Here is a 23238-nt window from a genome sequence, read left to right as displayed (position 1 = left end):
TTCATCATGGGAGATGTAGTCGCAGGTGAAAGCCAGGCTCCCCTGCAGCCCATCTCCGAACAAATAATTATTACGAGATAATTAACTAAGAAAGAAAGAAACAAACAAGGAAACAAGGAGTGATGGTTATTTCGGAACATGCCAATTTTAGTTAGCAACAGCAAATCAGAGATAAATTACAGTCTCATCATTGCAGGTAGGCTTTCTTCGTTGTGCTGTGGTTACTGACACAAGGTGAAGGAGCAACTTTACTTTATTGTGAAACTTGGGACCTTATTTCAAACGGAAGTAAGACTGCTATTTCCGTGTGTACGCCATAGCTGTTTGACTGGTGGTGAAACGCTACTCAGATCACCGCTGTTCTGGTCAAAAAGGCCAAATAGCGAAAGGTAAGAGCCTGAAACACATTATGAACTAAGAAACGTTTAAATCTATATGTTATTTAAATGCAACAACAGAGGAAAATTAAGTGGTTGACCTTATACCCCCAGTAACCCTCGTACAACATTGCAGTGCCCGTGTCCTTGAGTAACTCAGTACTCCTAGCTAATGCTAGTAGCCTGCAAGCGAGGAGTCGTCATTGGATGATTGATTCTTCTTATTAGCTGTATATAATTGTGCTTTACATTCTGTTGTCTGTGCATTATCTTGTTGAAACGTTCACTATGTGGACGTGATCGTTTCAAAGAGATGGTTGTGTATCACTTGTTATTGTTGACAGTGAAAGCTATTAAGCTAGCTAGTACTAGCTACTGCGGCTCTTGTTAGATACTTTACACTGTCACTGGTTTTCTGAGTTCATTACATAGACCTGCACAAACTTATTCAGTCCAACAACAGAGCACTGCATTAATTCACCTTTTTGTGATAAACTCTGTAGACAGCGCCTAATGTAGTAGTAATAATAATAATAATAATAATAATAATGACGATAATAATAACAATAACAACAACAACAACAACAACTTTATTTGTAGGGCACCTTTATAAACAGAGTTTACAAAGGGCTTTGACAGAACAAAAGCAGGAGACTCAGCAAGATGATATAACTGACTATGCATAACTGTCAAACCAAACTAGTCGAAGTTAAAACAGGAAGCCAAAGAAAAAGCACACATACATACACATACATACATACATATTTCAATTAATTCAAATGTCTTATTATCTTGAATTAATAATGCTTGCTCATGTGGGAATGTTGGATCTCTGTAAGTAAATTAATCCAGGAGTATGGTCTAGACCTGCTCAGTTTGGAAAGTGTCATGAGATGACTTTTGTTGTGAATCGGCACCATACAAATAAAGATTGATTGATTGATTGTGTATACACATAAATATATCAGTTCATCTTTATCTTGTATACATATATATATTAGCTTATTAGTTCATCAACCGTAAATTAATCTACAAGGCTATAAATATTTGATTATTCATGATATCAAAAAAAGGCTGCCTCATATGTTGGTTCCGTTCGCTCTGTTTTCTTCTCAGCAGCATGTTGCGACTGCCGACCATCGGCCGAGCACTGGCTGGAGCTGCCAAGGGTACCCTGGCTCCTTCCAACACTGGTAATATGTGTATTTGTGTGTGTATACACATCTGTGTTTAACGTGTGTGTGTGTGTGTGTGTGTGTGTCAAGGTCAACAGTTCCTCTGCACTGTAATTGAGCAGACTTTCGAGTAAAATGGTATTTATCTTTATTGTAAATCATTTGTATTTCATTTCTTATTTTGAACTCAGGTGTGTTTCAGTATATAAGGCATTTTTTTTCTAGTTTATGTGACTTTCAGAAACATCCCATTAATTGGTCCCCTTTAATTTACCAGATATGTTTTTAGATTCATTGTATTGGTCAAGTTTCATTTCAATTCAGTAAAATTGATCTTTGTGTATCCACTTTCAGTGCGAACTCCAGTGCGTGCTGCCAGCAACATGGTGGAAGTGTTTGTTGATGGGAAACCACTGGAGGTGGAGCCTGGAACTACTGTGCTGCAGGTAAGAAACGGCAAATTATATTATTGCAAAATAATACATATGTTTCATATGGTCCCTTCATATTACATATTTGTATCTATGTAGTTATACATAGTTAACACTAAGCACTGTTTTGTGGTATTTATATTAGTCCTGGCAATGATTTAGTCCATAAATGTGGACACAGTGAACGATGATGGACCTGTTATTTACTTTTTGATTCATATCTGCCTGATTTAATCTTTTTTAATTTTCCTACCTCATCTTTTCATTTTTGACAATTATTCTAATGAAGTTGTTGCTCATGCCATTTAAAAAATCAACATTATTAATGTATTTGTTAGAACAACAGAATTTACTTTGATATTCACTCTAAAGGCTTCCTGCCATGTTTGAAGGGTTAACTACAGAAAACAATGACATGACATAACACGACATGCTCACATACTGATTGAACTTTGTGGTGTCATTCTTAACAGTTTCCTAATGTCAGATAGTTGAACTTAAAGAACTAAAAAGAGCTGTAGTTTTTTCTTGTCATTGTGCCTGACGTCTTTTTTGCTCCTTCAGGCCTGTGAGAAGGCTGGAATCCAGATCCCCAGGTTTTGTTACCATGAGCGCCTCTCAGTGGCGGGAAACTGTCGTATGTGTCTGGTTGAGATTGAGAAAGCTCCAAAGGTAAAGAAATGTATCTGTTTGTCTTGAGGCAGATTATTTTAATATAATCCTTGAAAAAGCTTGAATTTTAACAACATTTGGTTTTTTATTTACATATTCACTCATGTAAAATGAAACTGTTTTAACATTTGAAATGAATGGATCCCACACCATATTTGTTTGTTGTCTCAATCAATCAACATGCAATCAAGCTGTTAAATCAAACAAACTGATAGTATACATTGACTGTTGTGGGTATAAAGAAATTATGTAAAGTTTATATTTTGCAATTGCATATATAACAATTTTAGACGTGAAGATAAAGGTTTCGAGAGTCTGGAAATTTTAGGTTTTGGTAACTTGATAGTGCTTGAAAAATCCTTGAATTTTACTCATAAAAAGTTTTATGAACACTGGCATTAAATGGAACAAAGAACACTGCAATTAAACTAGCCTTCTTTGCATAGAATTTACCAGAACTTAACAGTACTATCGTCTAATCCAGTGATTCTCATCCTTTTTTGTGCCAGTGCCCCCCTATCCGTTATCCAGGTCCCTTACTGCCACCAGCAAATAAAATTTAGGCTAATTGTCCTCCCTGAATGTTGATGATTAAAACTGTTAATAATTATGATTATTAATCTTGCTATTATTTATCATATTTAATGTATCTTTATTATTATATAATTTTATTTATTCATTTGTTTCTATTGTTATTATTGTGTCATCTCATTAGAAAGCATTAAAAAGCATTTAATTGATTGCCAAATAACAGATTTTTAATCAACAGGAATGAGTTGAGTTGTTCATTCATAAGTTACATTCATAGATTTCTTTTAGATTGATTTTACTCATTTTCATGACAGCTGTATTGCAAAATTAAGGAAAAAACATATTATAATAAAATAAAAAGAAATTGTTATATGTATTGCTGAGATCCACTGATTATTTCCACTTGATTTAATTAAAACATTTCCATTTAAGCTTAACTATTTCCCATTTTCAGTTTCACATTTTATGTTTCCCTTATTTCAATTGCCTTTCATGATTTTTTTTCTTTTTTCCTGATTTTTATTTTGTTTTGTCATTAATCAGGCACATCAAGAACATAAAAGCCATTTATAATTTCACCTTTACAAATGCTTTCAGTTTTAGCGTTTCCATTTCGGTATTTGCATTGTAAATTTAACTTTTTTCATTTACTCACCCTAGTCTACATTTTCAGATTATCATTTTACATTTAAAATTTTCTTTTTCAATTTTCTTTTTGTTTTAAGTTTATTTATTTTTTATTCTATTTGTGCTTTAAATTTTTATAATTGCCAAAAATAACTTCCATACAGAGGATGCTCTTAGTGCTCTAAAACTGGAACTGTGAATTTCTGAAAAAACATTTCTGACTGAATGTATGAACTTACCATATCAGCAGACCAATGGTAACTCTTAATCATTAACCCATGTATGCATAGTAAAGGTGGTTAAGAAAACAAGAGATGAACTACTAAGGGGGTGCCGCCTCCATTGAGAAATACTGGTCTAATTGATGTGTGTATTCCTAAGCCGGTGGCAGCCTGTGCCATGCCTGTCATGAAGGGGTGGAACATCCTCACCAACTCAGAGAAGACACGCAAAGCCAGGTACAAATTTAAATATTCAAATATGATTTAAACATAAGTCAAATTTTTAAATGTCCCCAAAGTGTGAATAACTATAAGTAGACTGATTTGTGTGTTTGTATGTGTGTTTGACATCAGAGAGGGAGTGATGGAGTTTCTGTTGGCCAACCACCCACTGGACTGCCCCATCTGTGATCAGGGAGGAGAGTGTGACCTGCAGGTAACCAAACTAGTAAATGGAGGTGAAAGGGTCAGTTCACTGAAATTAGAAAAGTTATACAATGTTTTTGAGACCGCCTACTATACTAGCAGTATGTACTGATTTGGCCAAAGTGCTGTTTTGAAAAAATAATGCATCGGTCCTTACATGTACTGTGTCCCAGAATGCAAAGCCCTGAAATGGTCACAACAACCTGTCAGGATTTTTAAAAAATTGTTTTTACAGTTTTCGTGTGTGATTTCATGAGAATTAATGGGAGATCAAAAATTTGCGTCACCATTTTTGGAGTTAAGAAGAAGCGAGACTCTACTGCACAAGCCCCTATGAGGGTAACTAGCCAGCCAGCCATTCACACAGAGCATTGCAGCCAAGGCAGCAGACACTTCAGCTACATTGGCAGATGAAAGCCAGGCCCCAAAATGTGTTTAGTTTCTGCCATGTTATTCTGTCATTGCATTACATTTTTTATGTTTTATTAAGATTATGCTGTTATTGCCAAGGGATAAATGTTGACCAAACCAGCGCGGGCATTAACACAAGCAAAAATGCCACCAGTCAGCAAACAAGCAAGGTATCCAGTTTGATCAAAAAAAGAATAACAAAGATAATTTTATGCTTCCAAAGCAAAATAAATCACTTATCCACTGAATAAGCTCCAACTCTCTGTACATTTGCAGTGAAGTAATGCAACACAAGAATGGTGAATCTTGTTTCAGATAGCGTTATCCATCTCCAACCAGCAAGCCTGGCATACTGCAAAATAAATCGATTTAACAGTTTCACACTGCTTGCTACTATAAAAAGCAGTATGCAGTATGTCATACATACTGCATACAGCTTTTATCGGCAGTATCTGGTAGGCGGTTCTGAATACAGCTATACACTCATCGTTAGTGGCATCTTGATTTGAGGTTTTTAAATATATGCCCCTGAGACATTTTTTACCTCACCAAAACAATCATTTGAATAATATTTGCAAAAGTTGTCAAAATACAGTTTTTATGTCCTTTTGACACTCTGCCTGCCTGCTGTCCTACCAGGATCAGTCCATGCAGTTTGGTTCAGACCGTAGTCGTTTCTCAGAAGGGAAAAGAGCAGTCGAGGACAAAAACATCGGGCCGCTCATCAAAACCATCATGACCCGCTGCATCCAGTGCACACGCTGTGTCCGGTGAGTAGGACTGCAACTAACAATTATTGTCATTATTGATTAATCTGGTGATTTTTTTTTTTTTTATCTTTAATCATTTAGTCTTTGAAATGTCCAAAAAATTGTGAAAAATATTCATCACAATTTCCCAGAGCCCAACATGATGTTTTCAAGTTGCTTCCTTTGTCCAACCAATAGCCCATAACCAAAGGACTCTTTATTTACTATCATCAATGCAAAAGAAAAGCAGCAAGTCCTCATATTTAACAGGCTGGAACCAGCAAATGTTTGACATTTTTGCTTGTTACTTTTGCTTGAGAAGCGACTGAAACAAGTGACTGAAACAATTCATCAATTATCAAAAAAGTTGGCAACTATATATCTTTTGATCAACCAATCTTTTAATCCACTAATTGTTGCACCGGTGAGTGCATCAGAAACATCCATATTTATATCCTTCAGGAGTAAAAGGTAATCTGCTATTGTCAGTTCAAGTGGTGAAATATATGAGATCCTTGAACAGCTCATTATTCATTCCTCCTCTGTGTATTTTATGCAGTTTTGCCAGTGAAATTGCTGGTATTGAAGACCTGGGAACAACAGGAAGAGGAAACAACCTGCAGATCGGGACATACGTGGAGAAGATGTTCATGTCAGAGCTTTCAGGCAACGTTATCGATGTGTGTCCTGTGGGAGCCCTTACCTCCAAACCTTACGCTTTCACCGCACGACCATGGGAGACCAGGTATGAAAGGGTTTGATACTTCACTTAAGCTAATGCAACAAGTGCTATCACCATACAGAACCATAGTAGAGAATTATTGTTGCTTAAATTTAAGGAGTATAATATGAGCTTTCTTGAAGTGATTTGTTCAGCATTTTGGTCAGTTAGTGTTCACCTTTGTGTCTGATTCCGTCATACTGTTTCCTTTAGCTTCAACTTCTGCTATCTTTGCAGGAAAACAGAGTCCATTGATGTGTTGGATGCTGTGGGCAGCAACATTGTGGTGAGCACAAGAGGTGGTGAGGTGATGCGGGTGCTGCCCAGGCTAAACGAAGACGTCAACGAAGAATGGATCTCTGACAAGACCAGGTAAAATCCAGACACAAGTCAGAAGAACTGGCTTTAGGAGATGCCACACGCTGACTGAAAGGCTTAAAAATGTGTAACCCTAACCCTAACATGCTTCAGATTGAATTGAAGAGAAACCCAGTCCACTAGTCTTTAAAATGAATGTGTGATTTTGTTAGAAACATCAGATTTGACTTATCCAATTATAAATATATAGATATGTTGATATGTACCTTGACCAAAGAATCAAAAATCCCAAAATATGTGTCCTCAGGTTTGCATATGACGGTCTGAAGAGGCAGAGGTTGACCCAACCAATGGTGAAGGATGCTTCAGGTCAGCTGACCCCAACCACCTGGGAGGATGCTCTCACTCGTGTTGCTGGAGCAGTAAGTGTGTGTTTGCTTACTCGATCTGTCTGTTTATTTCTCTTTGACAGCAAACATGTGATATTCATGTCTTTTTATTTATGAAATTTCTCTCTGTCCATTATATTGTTGACAACTTAGGCACCTCTTGGGGTATTTTAGTTGTGTTATCATACTGGAGCCTGTATCCATAAATAAGTGTGTGTGTTTGCTGTGTGCAGCTGCAGAGTGTTCAGGGCAATGAGGTAGCAGTTATTGCAGGAGGAATGGCCGACGCTGAAGCTCTGGTCTCCCTCAAAGACCTCCTGAACAGACTCGAGTCAGAAAACCTTTGCACCGAGGAGCTCTTCCCTATGGCGGGCGCAGGGTAAGACTTAATATAATATAATGTATAGTGTTCCACCAGTCTCTTTAGGTGTGTAGTGTATCTCCAACTTCACCGGCTGACGCTGTTTTCTTTATCTCTCCGCAGAACTGACCTACGCTCCAACTACCTGTTGAACTCTCGCATCGCTGGCATCGAGGAGTGTGACCTGCTGTTGCTAGTAGGAACCAACCCGCGCTACGAAGCCCCACTCTTCAACGCCAGAATACGCAAGAGGTAAACTCAAAGGTTTGCATTTTCACCCAAAGTAGTTAAAAGCTTCCCTCAGGCAATTGTTGTCCACGTCTCCACTGCAATAAAGTGAAGGCAGGACTTGACGCTAACTTTTCTCCCAAGGAGTGGAGGGATAGAGTGGAGAGCAGATGATAGAATGCTCATTACAACCATTAGAAACTTGAGACTTGACTTGGACTCTAGCTCAGAGTCCAAGTCAACTCTCAAGTCTTTAAGCTAAAGTCTTAAGACTTGATTTGGACTTGCAAAAAATGACTTGTGAACATCTCTGGTGTTCTTATCTAACTATTCACCATAAAGCTAAAAAGGGTACTTTCCAAAATGTCAAACTAATTCCTATAGCGTTAAATGATGTTGAATAGTAAACAAAACATGACGGTGATGGATGATGGCATGCTCTTGTTAAGCTGTTCTTTTTGAGAATTGAAAACTTTGTTACTTGTGCTTTCATATCAGAGTTTTATGTAACTCTGCCTTTCTCTTTTGCTCCTCTTCCTCTATCAGCTGGCTCCACAATGAGCTGCGTGTTGCCATGGTGGGTCACCAAGTTGATCTGAGCTACACTTACGATCACCTGGGAGAGGAAACGTCAGTACTGAAGGAGCTGGCTAATGGCACACACCCCTTCTGCCAGGTAATGAACACGCTCGGAGGACGTTTGGAGAGAATTTTGCTGCTGATTTATGAACTGATGTGACTTTTTAATGCAGTTCTCAGATGAACTTCTGGCAACTTTTACTTGAATTTTTCCTCTCCCCTTCAGGTCCTGTCAGCTGCCAAGCGTCCTGTAGTGGTTGTGGGCAGCAGCGCTCTGCAGAGAGATGACGGAGCTGCCATTTTGAGCGCTGTCTCCACCATTGCTCAGAACGTTAGAACCACTAGTGGAGTGGTGGAGGGGTGGAAAGTCCTCAACGTCCTGCATAGGTACAGTATAAAAAGTATTCATCCCCTGGGTGTTTTCCTCTTTTATTGGATTTTTTGACAATCATTAAAAAAAACCCTTTCATGTCAAAGTGGCAACAGATTTCTGCAAAGTAATGACAATTAATTAAAAATATATAATGATTTAAGTGCAAGATCACCTGAGTGCAGTGACTGTGTCTCCAGTGGTTGTAAGTCCCCTGTGTCTGAAGGTCCAGTCACTGGTTAATCAGTATTCCTGGCTACAAGGGCTTTACACCATGAAGACAAAAGAACACTCCAAGCAACTCTATGAAAAGTTATTGAAAAGTCAGGGGATTGATACAAAAACAATTCCAAGTCACTGAACATCCCCCGTAGTTCAGTTAAATCCATCATTAAGAAATGGAAGGAATATGCAACATGTGTAAATCTCTAGAGCATCCCCACCATGAAGCATAGTGGTGGTAGCATCATGCTGTGGGGATGCTTCTCAGCAGCAGAAGGCTTGTAAAGGTAGAGGGTAAAATGAATACTTATGTTATCAGTAATTGACATTACTTTGTAGAAATGTTTTGACTTTGACTTAAGCCTTTTTTTTCACCCTTTTCTTTTGTAAATTCTTGTCAAATAATATTGACCATGATTCCATTTATAAAACCAATAAAAGGGGAAAACATACAAGGGTGTGAATACTGTTTATAGGCACTGTACAAGTTGAACTCATTTGTAGGTTTCAAAACAAATAGATGCAGATTGGAGTTGTTGGCTTTTTGGTCAGTGAGATTAAATATACCTATATTGGTCTCTATTAATGAGGTACAGCAGATTCCTCCTACTCATACTTTGTGTTTTATATGTGTGTGAGCAGAGTGGCCAGTCAGGTGGCTGCTTTGGACCTGGGCTACAAGGCCGGTGTGGAGGCCATCAGGAACAATCCACCCAAAGTCCTGTTCCTGCTGGGAGCTGATGGGGGCTGCATCACCAGAGCTGACCTGCCTAAAGACAGCCTCATTATCTACCAGGGTATACACACACAAAAAGACGTGCCACAAAGGATACACACATTCAGTCATAACCAAGAGTGAAAAACAGCGTAACTGATATTTATAAATCATTTTCAACCCCTACAGGTCACCATGGTGACGTAGGAGCACCAATGGCAGACATCATCCTACCTAGTGCGGCATTCACAGAGAAAAATGCTACCTATGTCAACACTGAAGGTAGGAGCCAACACACTCGGGTGGCAGTCACCGCTCCGGGAATGGCCCGAGAGGACTGGAAGATCATCAGGGCTGTATCTGAAGTAAGCAGGAAGTCACTCCCCCATCGTACATACTAACAGTCATACAGATAGCCAACATTTATTTTGATTTAAAACACAGTCATTTAAGTAATGTTTTTGTGTGTTTGCAGCTGGTCGGTGCGACACTGCCCTACGACTCTCTGGAAGAGGTCCGATCCAGACTAGCTGAGGTCTCTCCTAATCTGGTCCGTTATGACGATGTAGAGGAGGCAAACTACTTCAAACAGGCTAATGAACTTGTCAAGGTACACACACCAAAACATCAATAGAGTTGGAATTTGGAGTTGTACAGTGTATAATGCCTTCACATTCATTTTTTTTGTCTTTTGTGTTTATTTGTATAATCATGGTTCGAGTTACATGGGAGCCAATGAGAGTTGAGCACCCATGAAAGCAATAAAATCACACATCTGTGGGGGTTGCTAAGACAGAACAAATACCCATTTTTTTAATGACATATAATTATTTTTTTGCTGTCATGAATAGTATTTAGATTAATGATAAAATAGGCTAAAAGAAAGGAATTACGCAACATATTCTCTCGGGAAAGACAGGCACAGTGTAGTGCTTCATGCAACATTAATAGGGAGTTTTGGGTTAAATTTGGCTATCAATAATAATTAATGATTATCAGGGATAATTATTAATTATAATTAATAATAAGATCCAATTTACATCTCTCACCTCGGGGCACCACCCTTGAAGAAGGGAAAAAATAGCCAATTCACCAAATCAGTCTCAGAAAAGGTACTAAACTGTTTGTAACTCTGATTAATAATTAACTTAATAACTACAACCAATATTACCACAACAGCTGTAATGGTCGAAGGATTTTGGAGTTCTTGACAGAGTAGAGGATGGCAACATTCACTCTTTTACAATAGTAAATGGACAGCATGACGGTTCAAAAGTCTTTTATTTAACACAAAGATGATCTAACTAACATGTACTATATACAATGAAAGACAGCGGGTGGAGGAAGCTGGTTGCTCCTTTCCTTTGCTGGGATAGCAGCTCAGTGCGAAAATAAATCCAACATCCTCACTGCTGCTGGAGTCACTTCTAGTAACAGTTAGTTGATTGTCTTTATGCACACAGGATAAGTCAGCTGCAGGCTACTGGTAGCCAGCTGTGTGTTGTATCTTTTTATCTTCCAATGTGTGCGAGCAGGCAGGGCGGAGAGAAAAAAATACTCGGAGAATCGTCGATATTGCTGTTAGATCTTGATGATCGAAAATAATGATCGAAAATGTCTTTTTATTTCACTGTGTTGTCATTCGTCTCTGTGTGTAATGCTGCTGCTACACCTTAATTTCCCAGCTTGGGATCAATAAAGTATATCTATTCTATTCTATTCTATTCTATGTAAAGTTAATTTCAATCAATTTTCAATTTAGAATCAAAATCATGACCTTAGTTTATAGCATTTAATAGACTAACTATAGATAAAAAAGCAAGAAATGAATGAATATTCACACCTGGTTCAGTGGTTCACTATTTTATAAAAAAAATATCCAAATAGCTGCAAAGGCCTTGAATGTTTCTGATAGCTGAAAGCTTGAACGTTGGAGAAGTCACTCAGAAGAGAATGTTCGTCTCTGTTCTTTGCAGGCTGTGAACCAGGACCTCTTAGCAGCTCCTCTTGTACCACCTCAGCTTTCGGTAGGGGACTTCTACATGACAGGTAAGTGTGTGTTTTTTTCATAGGGGATTCACAAACAAATATACAAATCTTTACATTTTAAATAATCGTCTTATACTCCCTCTATTTCTGTCTTCAGACTCCATCAGCAGGGCTTCCCAGACGATGGCCAAATGCGTAAAAGCCGTGACAGAAGGAGCGTCCGCTGTCGATGAGCCTTCAGTTTGCTAGAACAACTCTTAACACTCACATACAGTACAACAATTAACAGTCTCTCTGCCAAAACAACACACACTCTGATGAAACAGACTGCCGCTCTTTAATTTAAAGTTGTCCTTGATGCTTGTTGTATACAGTTAAATCGTTTTCACTCCTGAGAACCCTCTTTGTTGAATAAAGCTGAGAAACATATGAAATATAAATAAAATCTTACAATAGTCTTGACTCCAGTTTGGGTGGTTTTCATTTCCGTCATATATTTTACTAAAAATATTTAGACTTCAAGAGTAAGAAACATTATTTTTCAATGTGTCAAATAGATAACAAGTATATTTCTTTTGCACTTGCATGCCATTACATTTGCATGCCAAATTAAAGGTTTAAATGAATAGTAGAGTATCTTTGCAGTGCAGTATAACCTTTTTTTCATAACTTGAAGCTCTGACCTCTAACTTTTGCCCCTTTAACAGAAACAAAAATCTAACCTCTGCTGTTATGCTTCCGACATTAAAATGTATAGTTGAACATTCCAGGGAGCGTTAGCCAAATACTTTCCGATGAAATATGCTCAAAACTGACTTTCAACACAGGCGTGCTGACATGCAGGTGGAAGAAAAAGACAGGTTTCACAGAATCCAGAGGTCAGGTCAAGGCCAATAAATGAGTTAATGACTCAAAACATTAAAGACCTGATTGTCTTGTTTAATTTACAGCCCCTGTCTGAAAGAGCCTGTAAGGTACATTTCCCAGTTTCATCAATGAGTTTTGCTGACCCACTCTCAAGAAGCTTGCTGTTACCTTTGATTCTACCCTCTCTTTTGATCAGCACATTGAATAACTTACCATGGCTAGCATGAGACCTTTCCTATCCATGGCTGACCCAGAGATCCTTATTCATGCCTTCGTTTTATCTAGACTAGATTATTGTCATGCTATGAGTTTGGGTCTGCAACGTCTTGGCACTAAAAGTCTAATTACTTACTGTACTAATTACTAATTGTACTAATTACTAATTGTAAACGGGCTTGCCCTCTTACACCTGTCTGACCTCATTAACCCATATATCCCACCTTGTGCATTACGCACTCAGAATTCGCTCCTTGCTTGAACCTGAAGTCGTCCCTGTCCACCATGTTGCAAGCCATCCCAATTCTCTTATTTGTGCTTCGAGGATCAAGCTCTGAGGAGGATACACGAGAGCTGCCTTCACGGAAGTCTTTTACCGGCCAACACGCCCCCTTAGTTATTAGCCCCATTCACACTGCCCTTAAAGTGCGGGAATCATGCGCCAATTCTCCACATTGCCATCTGTGTGAAAGTTTCAGATGCGGAGAGGGGGGACAGTTTTGCTGCGGCTCTGATGCACCTCCAGAGGTAGTATCAGAGGCAAGCCGACATCTGTGTGAATGGGTAAGCCGGCAGCACGGATCAGGGGTGTGTCGGTCTGATGATCACAGTCTGACAGCTAAACAGATCCTACACTCATCAAACAAAAGAGAAATGTCCCACAAAGCAACAGTAATGTGGTAACTGGTAGTGTCTTTGGCAACTTATATGAGGAAAAAAATACTGCAGTAATACGTAGAAAAGCCTCTGTCATCCTGTCTGTCCTACTGACTCTTAGTCACATTTCTGCCTGAAAAACAGTGTCTGACCCCGGCAAAAGACTTTGACTCACCATGTCTTTGTCTCCTTCACTATTGTGTTGTAGTTACTGTCATGATGGTGGCCAAAAGTGGCCAATGGCATGTCACTCGTGGCTCAGCGGCATATACCGATCCCTGGATTGGTATACCGTATATAGTCAAGTAATATGGTTACATTTCTGCTGATAAACTACTGTAAGTTAATGAAAGAGCTAGCCTTAGCTAACATGGCTAATGTTAGCCTAGCCAGCGTAGCCAGTCGGTAGCAGAAACTTTGAGCCAACCAACCAAACAATACTTAATGACAGGTTTACTTTATTAGGAGAACACAAAAACACTCTATATTGCGGAACATTAACAACAATAACAAGTTACCCCCAACACTGTCGGTCACAGTCTCAATGAGTCTCGTAAACTCTCTCTCTCTCTCTCTCTCTCTCTCTCTCTCTCTCTCTCTCTCTCTTGGGCTATATAAATGAAATTGATTTGATTTTGATTTGACCTGGACTGATCCTCATCATTCTCACAAATAAAAGTAGTAGTTTGAAATTTTAGGAAATAAAATAATTTCTTCTCTAAATTCTTTGCTGGGAGTTACATGAGAAGACTGATACCAATCTCATGTTTGTCCATTCAGTATGAAGCTAAAGAATGCAGACAGTTAGCATAACTTAGCTACCTATCTACTGATGGATATGAAACCGCAAGCCTGGCTTTATCCGAAAGTTAAACAAAGTCCTCCTGTAGCTACACCGGTCCAATTAAATAATGGCCACGATTCATTCAGATGTCTGTTGAAGATTTATTTGGGGTGATTTTTCCAAAATGTCAAATCAGTCCTTCAGACTTACTTAAAGTACATAAACTTCTGGCGAGCAACTGTTGTCTTTAACACCACCAAAATCCCTCTGAGAGAGAATTTAGCTGCACATTCACTGATTTTGAATCAGATTTATTCAGAGCAAACAACAGTGTCATATTCCCATTTTGAAACTGAAATGTCTATGAAGATTCAGACACTCTTGGATGAATCTATAACCATTATATTGAGATGGTAGGAACATTTGTGATTTGGGGGGCAATAGTGAGTATGAGCAAGTTTACATTTTAGTTCTTTAGGAATGATTGTAAACCATTGAAACTCCCTTCATAGACTGTTTACATGGGTCTTGAATAGATCCAGAATTGGATAGTGGTGTCTGTAGTTCCACTCAGTTCCTCTAGAAAAATTGCTCATATGCTGTTGCAAGAGGTTGAGAGAGAGAGAGAGAGAGAGAGAGAGAGTGAGAGAGAGAGAGAGAGAGAGAGCTCTTTCAACCAAACAGAAGTAGAGAGATATACACACACAGACACACTGAATAAGAGAGATGACAGTCCCAAGTTAAGGTCTCCTCATTCCCTGTCTGCTCAGTCTCTGAGACTGAAGTGACTTCATTATTTTACTCCACTCCGTATCTGGAATTTATTTTGACTTAAAGGTCAGTATTATTGCAACCTATAGTGGAGTAATGCTTCTTTTCCGCTGCTCTGTATACATTGTGTTGTTACATAAAGTTTGTTTTGCTCTTTTGTTTTGCAAGGTTTTAGTTCTACTATTTTGTATTTGCATTTTAATCTTGACACTGCTTCCTCTGTTTTGCTCTGTAGGGTTTTCATGCAGGGACAAACAGTGGTTTAATACTGGATCCAACAGAAAAATGGTTCCAGTTAAACTCCTCATTCTGGGAGCTCAGAACACTGGAAAAACAGGTAGATTACAACCTACAGACAGAAATATCAATAGGCAGAGAAACAGACAGAATAAACATATGTAGACAAGAAAGTGAAGGAAGAAGGACTGGAATGTGTGTGCGCACATTTTAGATTACATAACATTCGCATAGGTACTGTCACATGGTCATCATGTGAGGAAAAAAAGGTTACATTTAGGGTTAAAGTTTGGTCATGGTTTAAGAGGTTCTGCTAAATAAGGAAATCTAACACAGGTCTCATTGACCTATTTTCCTGAGCATTGAAGTGTAAATATGTCCAGCAGCCACTGTGACCTTTACTGCTAATGTCAAACTACTGCCTGACTCCTTGTCTGTAGTTAAATCTCCTCAAAGTGGGAAAAGAGATCAGTATGAGGGATTGCTTTGTTGGCAAATTGACTTGGGGCATGGTTTCATACAGATTGTTGTGCTCATCTTGCATAATTTAAGAACAGTCTGATGTAACAGTGTTTTTCTAAAAAATGAAAATAAAAGAATGAGTTTGTGAAGGTAACAACAGGATTTCTAACATTATGACCAAAAACGTCAATGATTAAATACTGTAGACTGTACTCTTAAAGGCGCCATGTTATGCTCTTCATTAAGTTCATACTCTTATTTTGTGTTTGTTTTCATGCATTAATATTAGAAAAAACAATTTTATTCTCATCCCCATCCCCATTGCTGCAGCACCGCTATTCTTCCTGTGTCCGTTTCCTCCATTTAAGGCCCCAGTCTGCTCTAAATGGTCACCTCACGAGCCTGAGCAGATATATTGCCCACCGTGTTTTCACGTCATCTCCATCTCATGCTTTATTTTCCCTTCGCTTGTGAAAAAAACCTATACCCAACCCCTGCAGGAGGGGGCAATCCGATATTTTCCGGCAGGGAACTATGGCTTCAGACTTAGAGGTGCTGACTCTTATGCCAACCACTTCACAATTGGGTGAAATATGGCCCAGTGCCAGCTGGAGGTCACGGAATGATGAAGTCAGCAGAACTACTTAATTTGCAAAAATCAGATGCAAGTCTGACCCTCTTCTCAAAATAGCTGCACCTTAAGATCCAGACCATGACAATCACAAACAGGATCAGGGACTAGGGACAACCCTGGCAGAGTCCAACACCCAGTGGAAACATGTTTGACTTTTTGCCAAGTAAACTGACACAGCTCTCATTTGATTATATAGGGGCTGGATAGCTCGTAATAACAGCCCCAGTACCCCATACTCCCACAGTTCCCCACACAGGACTTCTTAGGGGACACATTTGTAGGCCTTCTCCAAGTCCACAAAACCTTGACTGGATGAGCAACTCCCATGACCCCCTCAGCAAGCCCGCAAAGGGTGAAGAGCTGGTCCACCATTCCACAATCTGGACGGATCTGCATTGTTTTAAGTCAGTCAATCAATCAATTAACCAATCTTTATCTGTATAGCGCATATTCACAACAAAAGTCATCTCATGATACTTTCCAAATTGAGCAGGTCTAGACCATACTTCTTGATTAATTTATTTACAGAGACCCAACATTTCCCTCATGAGCAAGCACTTGGCCATCAGTGGTGAGAAAAAACCTCGACCAGAATCAGACTTTCCTGAATCCCAGGTTTGACAATCAGCCGGAGCCTCCTTTCTAGAACTCTCGAATGAACCTTTGCAGGGAGGCTGAACATTTTGATATCCGAATAACAAAGTACACCCTCCGGTCCCCCTTTTTGAAAATGGGAACTATCACCCTGTGGTCTGTCAATCCTAAAATACTGACTACCACGCAACATTGAAGAGTCGTGTCAACCAAGACAGACCAACCATGTCCAGAGCTGTAAGCATCCCAGAGTAAATCTCATCCACCTCTGGTGCTTTGCCGCCAATGAACTTCTTGACTACCTCGGCAGCCTTAGGGATATGGGCGAGTCTTCCCGTCAGACCCCAGTCTCTTCCTTCTCTGCAGAGGACATGTTAGTCAGGTTCAGGAGCTCCTCCAAGTTGTTCTTTTCACCACCGACAATATCTCCAGTCCAGATCAGCAGTCCTCCTCCCCAGCTGAACATAGCCTGGGTCAAGCCCTGCTTTTCCCTTCCGAGTCACTAAATGATTTGCCAGAACTTCCTTCAGGCCAACCTGATAACCCTTTTCCATAGCCTTCCCAACTCCTCCCACCCCCTAGTTTCTGCTTTAGTGACCACCAAAGCTGCAGTCCCTCTGGCCTCCCAGAACCTGTCTGCAGCTTCAGGAGACCCCTGGGCCAACCAAGCCCAAAGCTTCAGCTTGACGGTTTCCCTCACCATTGTGTTCTTAGTTAGTGACTTTCTGACCACAGCACCTAGCAGCGTCCTCTACATGACGAGACTTTGAACAGGATGAGCATGAAATTTCTCCGGAGATAGGAGCTGAAGACCTGACAGAAAGGGACCTCCGCAGGACGTTCCCAATTCACCCCCACTACTTGGTGGATTTATCAGCTTTGTCCAGCAGCCTCCCCTGCCTCTGAACTAACTCAACACCAGGCAGTGGTCAGTTAACAGCTCTGCTCCTCTCTTCAAGTCCAAGTGTGTCCAAGAATACAGCTGCAGATCTGATGGATATAACCACAAAGTTCTTCATAGACCTTTGGACTAAGATGGTCTGGTGCCAAATGCACTTTGAACCGCCTTATGCTTGATCATGGTGTTCATTATGGCCAATCCATGACCAGCACTGATGTCCAATAACACAGCACCGCTCAGGTTCATATCCAACAAGCCGTTCCTGCTGCTCATTCCCCTCCAGGTTTGTCCATCGTTGCCCACATGAGTGTTGAAGTCCCCCAGAAGAACTAGAGTCCCCAGATGTAACCCCTTTCAGGACGCTGGGAAATTCAGTTCTCCTAACTGGAGACCTTAAATTCAGTTTTCAGATAAATAGCAACTTCAATACAATAGTACTGTATAGTATACAATAGTGGATCAAAACAGTATTTTTTTTCAGCTGTAAAGGCTCACACACTGTAACAGCTTGAACAAGCTTAAACAACCTTTTAATGTGTCCTTCCTGAATACAACGAACACTCAAACACCAGACACAGATGTTAAACAAACATGAACCCATCCAGACTCCTTCCACCCAAACACAGAGAAAGCACTTCTGCATTTGTTTAAACAAGGCAGGTACCATTACTAAGAGGATAATTCTCAAAGTGATGATGACAACAGAAGAGGTGAACACACAGTAGGCCGAAATAGGATTAAAATGTGAAAATAAAATGTCGTGTGCATGAAGGCATAGTATGTGAGAGAAATATTTGTGTCTGTTGTGTTTACAACTGTTCACTCTCTGATGACCATGTCTGTTTTGTGTCTCCAGCACTGTGTGTCCGTTTCATAACCAAGCGCTATATTGGTGAATATGACCATAAAAAGGGTAAGACTTAAGTAAATAATTATTACAATAAACATCATTTATATGTAAAAACATACTAGACTATGCAGCACTTACCCACATCATTCACTGACAGGATAAAATAAGTGACTGTGTTTTACTACAGAGGTGACCTACAGATGCAGCAGGGTGGTGGACCAGGAACCCGTTGATCTGGAGATTACGGATATTGCTTGTAAGGTAAATTTTGGCGTTTATTTATTCAGTTTTAGAAAAAATATATTTACTTATTTTAGCTACGTATTCTTAAAACCAAAGTTTGTATCACCCATCAAGATCATAAATCCCAAGGAGAATGTTGATAAAATAGGTAGAAATTTTAAGAAATAGGCTTATTAGTTTATAACAATAAAGCATCACTGATATTGTAATAACATAATTATGATTATGTAACACCTTTTTACATTTAAAACCAGAAAATCTGTGATTATATCCCCCCCATTGTAATTCAGAAAAATTCAAAATGTTTTTCCTTTGTTTTCTACTTGTTCCTTAAAGTCAAATTCAATTTGAAATACTTTTTGAATGCAGAAATTTTATGAGATCAGGTGGGGCAAAGGAAACACTTGATTTGATATGTTGATGAAGGTTCTAGGTCGTCCAGGTCATGGTAATTCTAAGTGTTATATCGTAGCAAGGGCATCTCTAGCTGCATTTGTGGAGACAAAACCAGCTACTTTAAGTCAAAGTATAAGTGTTTTGGGGAAAACTCAACAAGCACATCACTGTCACAAGATAAAATTGAAACTTGAAACCAAAAACCAACATCAAGTTTCAACCTAAGACTGATAACAGCTTTAGCATGAAACTTTTCTGAAAAAGACCTTCATCTCTTTTATTGAAGAGGAGTGAATTGTGCATGTACAATTTATAACAAGAGTCTACAGAGTTGTGAAGGGATTGCATGTCGCCCCTTAGCATCTCCGTGGTTTCCTCGACAAAAAGTTTATGGGATTTTTTATTGGATTTTGTATTATTGCTAAAAATATAAGCCCTGTGGCAAACACAAGTCTATGATATTTTTTTAATGCTTTGTAAAGCGAGATCATATTCACAGATGAACACCACTTTTGTGATTTTTGATGCGTTAATTAAATCCCTAGAAGTAAAAAGCTAATGTTAAGGCTATAAACAGACTACATTGTGGTTGCATGACTTCGTCAACGTCACCACCGCTAAGCATCTTACTACACAATTACTATACAGTCAGAATTGGAATAGTTTGCAACCAAGGTCCGCCTGTAAAGACAGCCTGCTACTGAGTAGATGACATCTGATGTCACTGACAACTTCTGAACTTCAGAACTTCAGACAACAGAGAACGTCTTTAATCTAAATTTTTATTGTAAATAATACATTTTACTCACTAACAATAGAAAATTTACACTGCTCATTTAAATAATATATCTTGAACTAGTTTCTTAAAGTCTCATTCAATAAAGGTCTATGTGATTCTTCTTCATGCGATGACGGGAGGGGCTGCCTGAGCAGCCTCTATTGACCAGCCGCCACTGATTTGCACCATTCAAGTTCTTGTGGTTTTGATGAGTTATTTGACATCAGTCAGTGTTTCTCATGTGGCAGCTTTATAATGCATTATATTATCTCCTCCAGGAGAGCTCTGTGGCTTCTCTGGAGTCTTCCATCCGCTGGGCAGACGGTTTCCTGCTGCTCTACTCCATCACACAACGCGTCAGCTTCCTGGATGTCCCTCGATTTAAGAAACTCATTGACCAAACAAAACAGAGTCTGGGTAGGGAACTAACTCATTATCAGAGGGAGTCTTGAAGGAAATGTGCAAAGGCTCTTCTGACTGTGACATCAGATAGTTGAGCAGGACAGCACATTGAATTTTCTGTCTTTTTTTTACCATCACTTACCACTGGGAGTCATCCGACAGAACTTTAAGGCAAATCCTTTAATGTCACTAATTTAACAGGATGGGTAAATGTCAAGGCCTGCATCTTTTGTTTTACAAGTTTTAGCAGGAAGTGAGCCAAATTTGTGAGCTATCCTGTTCTCCAAGTGCTAGTAGTAACTACCATATATTTGTGACTATATAACAGATGACTTAGAGACATGAAACAGCTAACATATCAGTTGCTGAACTATTGAACCAGTAGTGTGATCTCCACAGGAACAGTGTGTTCACTATGTGTGCTCCAGTGTGGAGTCCAGTGAGTCTCTGTTTTAACTCAGTCTGAAATCTGCCTATTGTCATGTCTTTACACACACACACACACACACACACACGCACTACACACACACACGCACACACACACACACACACACACACACACACACACACACACACACACACACACACACAGAAAAACACATGAACAGATAAAACAGACATATATTCCATACTTGGTATGTATTCTGTGCTCAATAGGTAAGCATAAACTCCCAACTATGCATGCCATAGCATCATGCTACCAGTTTAACGTCACTTTATTTCATTGTGTGTGTGTGTGTGTCAGTTGTTCCTACCATGCTTGTTGCCAATAAGGCAGACTTGGAAATTGGGAGGGAGGTGACAAGCGAGGAAGGACAGAGACTGGCCAAGGATTTACGGTTAGTGTGTGTGTCTGTATGAAAATTGAGTGTCTGTGGTAGTACAACCAAATATCTTCACCCAACTGAATATTGAATTAAACAGTGTGTTGTTAATGTTATTTTTATGAAAATTATATAATGAGAATAAGATGGCAATGTTATGGACTTAATGTGCAACTAATTATCTTCTGCTTAGTTTCTGTTATACAGTATGCATTTTAATACAGCCTAATTTAGTCCCTAAATAAATACTGGTGACTTGCAGTCATATTTTTTAATAACCTTAAAGGCAGAACCCAGGTGTAACCTTCAGTGTGTGTGTGTGTGTTTGCGTGTGTGCGTGTGCCTCTAGGTGCAGTTTCAGGGAGCTGTCGGTGGCAGAAGCAGTTTTAGCTGTGGAGGTAGCAGTGTTTCAGCTCATCAGGTTTGGATCAGCTGTGTTATAACTTCACACCAGTGCTGAAGAAAGTACCCCAAAGTCATAACTGAGTAAAATAAAAGATAGTGAGCCAAAATATTACTTTGGTAAAAGTGATAGTCACTCATATAAATAGTACTTGAGTCTTTAAGTATCTGACATATAAATGTACTCTAGTATGAAAAGTAATTTTCTGGCAATAAATGAAAATGTAAAGTGTAAGTAAATTATACATTTTACACTTACGTACAATATATACTGTTTATCAAGGGTTGACAGATTGGCCCAGCCAACTATTGAATCACATATTTAGCATTTTCTGATGATCGGAATCAGTGATTTTTAAAAAAAATTTTTTTAGCCAATTGCAGATAAAATAAATTACTTAAAAAATGTGCTTCTTTGGTTCTGATGCAGAATGTAATGCACCTATGAAACAGTAACTTACGTAAAGTAGCAGAAAATGGAAATAATCAATTAAAGTACAAGTCCTCAAAATTGTACTTATGTACAGTATTTGAGTAAATGTACTTTGTAACATTCATCACAGCATCAACTTTAACTGTTTACAGTATGGTCAAGACACCAAATCTTATATAGGCTTAAGCACACAACATAAGTTAAGCCCCAATTCCACACTACACTAAATCTAAGAAAGCACTGAAAATGTAACATACTCAGAACAGTCTGCATGCCTTTTAGAAAACATGTGAATTTTGAGTGTGCTGTTAATGGACACTTCCCCCACAGTGCAATGCACAGGAAAGAAAGGAAATGAAGGAGGTTTTTCACAGCTGGAAAAAAAATGACAATAAATTGCGGATGGTAAAGAGACAGCTCCAGAAAGATTTTAGAATAGAAAAAGAAAAAGAAAAATCTTTAGGAAGACATTTTGCTACCTTTTTCTGAAGTTTAATTTGCAAATGTAATTTCACAGCTTGAGTGACCTCTGACAACTCATGTATAGTATAATTTCCTGATAGAGTAAGAGTAAAAGTATGTTGATTTCATGTACACTAACTGCAAAAACAGAAAAAAAATAGTGTGCAGTATGGAACTGGGTTACAACAATAATGCACATTTTGCGCTCCACAAATGTCAAACAGAAGACCCCATGCTTTATATTTGAGCTCACTCATATAACTTATCTGCAGTCTTGTTGAGAAGGCATACAACTGTAGCACAGTTGGAGATGATGTTTTTTCTCTTCTGTCTAACAGACTGGTGTTGGATCAGCAGCGCCCTCTGCCTGACCGGCGCTCCTACATGCTGACAGTCCGCCACGCTTTAACAAGGAAACTTACCCGGTCTAAGACCATGCAGTGGTGACTGAAGCAAATAAACAACCTGTTGTTACAGTGAGACATTTTAGAAAACTGTGTGTTGTCTGCTCTCAAAACACTACAGTTTTACTTTGGACTGATTCTATGATATCAAATCCCCTGGCGATTGAAACATAAAGATATGTTGGATCCTTTTATCCCTCAGCATTTTGAGCTCCAGGTCTGACAGAGTTCACCACATCTGCTGTATTTGTGGACCAGTTTTAGAGTTTTTATGCAACATTGATGATTTGGCTGTTTCCTATCTTAAACCTGCAGCTTCTGGGTTTCTGGATTTGTGGTGTTTGAGGCCAAAAACGAAGAATCACAAAATTACCACATCTAAATGTTTTGCTACTCAAATCACTAGCAA

The 23238-nt window shown here is 39.1% G+C and overlaps 2 protein-coding genes across 2 annotated transcripts; both read left to right on the top strand.

The window, feature by feature from the left end:
* On the top strand, window positions 1-11974 carry LOC140991986 (NADH-ubiquinone oxidoreductase 75 kDa subunit, mitochondrial-like). Its single transcript, XM_073462171.1, has 19 exons — window positions 1-389; window positions 1494-1570; window positions 1907-1998; window positions 2548-2655; window positions 4195-4271; window positions 4389-4470; window positions 5511-5641; window positions 6180-6365; window positions 6579-6713; window positions 6967-7081; window positions 7282-7427; window positions 7533-7661; window positions 8184-8313; window positions 8443-8603; window positions 9451-9605; window positions 9713-9888; window positions 9999-10133; window positions 11500-11572; window positions 11670-11974. The coding sequence occupies exons 2-19, from the start codon at window positions 1498-1500 to the stop codon at window positions 11759-11761; spliced, it is 2196 nt and encodes a 731-aa protein (XP_073318272.1). The 5' UTR covers window positions 1-389; window positions 1494-1497; the 3' UTR covers window positions 11762-11974.
* A 1497-nt stretch (window positions 11975-13471) lies between these two features.
* Window positions 13472-22872, top strand: LOC140992434 (ras-related and estrogen-regulated growth inhibitor). The gene is made up of 8 exons (XM_073462734.1): window positions 13472-13538; window positions 15043-15144; window positions 18492-18548; window positions 18673-18746; window positions 20181-20319; window positions 21050-21143; window positions 21478-21549; window positions 22764-22872. The coding sequence occupies exons 1-8, from the start codon at window positions 13472-13474 to the stop codon at window positions 22870-22872; spliced, it is 714 nt and encodes a 237-aa protein (XP_073318835.1).
* Window positions 22873-23238: the final 366 nt, after the last annotated feature.

This window comes from Pagrus major, chromosome 24 (genome assembly GCF_040436345.1).
Source record: "Pagrus major chromosome 24, Pma_NU_1.0".
Taxonomy (NCBI): Eukaryota; Metazoa; Chordata; class Actinopteri; order Spariformes; family Sparidae; genus Pagrus; species Pagrus major.
The sequence above is the reverse complement of the archived record's forward strand: the minus strand, read 5'-3'. Positions and strand labels throughout refer to the sequence as shown.

What these genes read in the sequence shown, in the direction of transcription:
- LOC140991986 (XM_073462171.1), top strand. Translation starts at nt 1,498, where the DNA reads ATGTTGCGACTGCCGACCATCGGCCGAGCACTGGCTGGAGCTGCCAAG. An exon ending in TCATCAGGGCTGTATCTGAA is followed by an intron (nt 9,889 to 9,998) that starts GTAAGCAGGAAG and finishes GTGTGTTTGCAG; the next exon opens with CTGGTCGGTGCGACACTGCC. An exon ending in AGGGGACTTCTACATGACAG is followed by an intron (nt 11,573 to 11,669) that starts GTAAGTGTGTGT and finishes TTCTGTCTTCAG; the next exon opens with ACTCCATCAGCAGGGCTTCC.
- LOC140992434 (XM_073462734.1), top strand. Translation starts at nt 13,472, where the DNA reads ATGGTGGCCAAAAGTGGCCAATGGCATGTCACTCGTGGCTCAGCGGCA. An exon ending in ATATACCGATCCCTGGATTG is followed by an intron (nt 13,539 to 15,042) that starts GTATACCGTATA and finishes TTTGCTCTGTAG; the next exon opens with GGTTTTCATGCAGGGACAAA. An exon ending in TTACGGATATTGCTTGTAAG is followed by an intron (nt 18,747 to 20,180) that starts GTAAATTTTGGC and finishes TATCTCCTCCAG; the next exon opens with GAGAGCTCTGTGGCTTCTCT.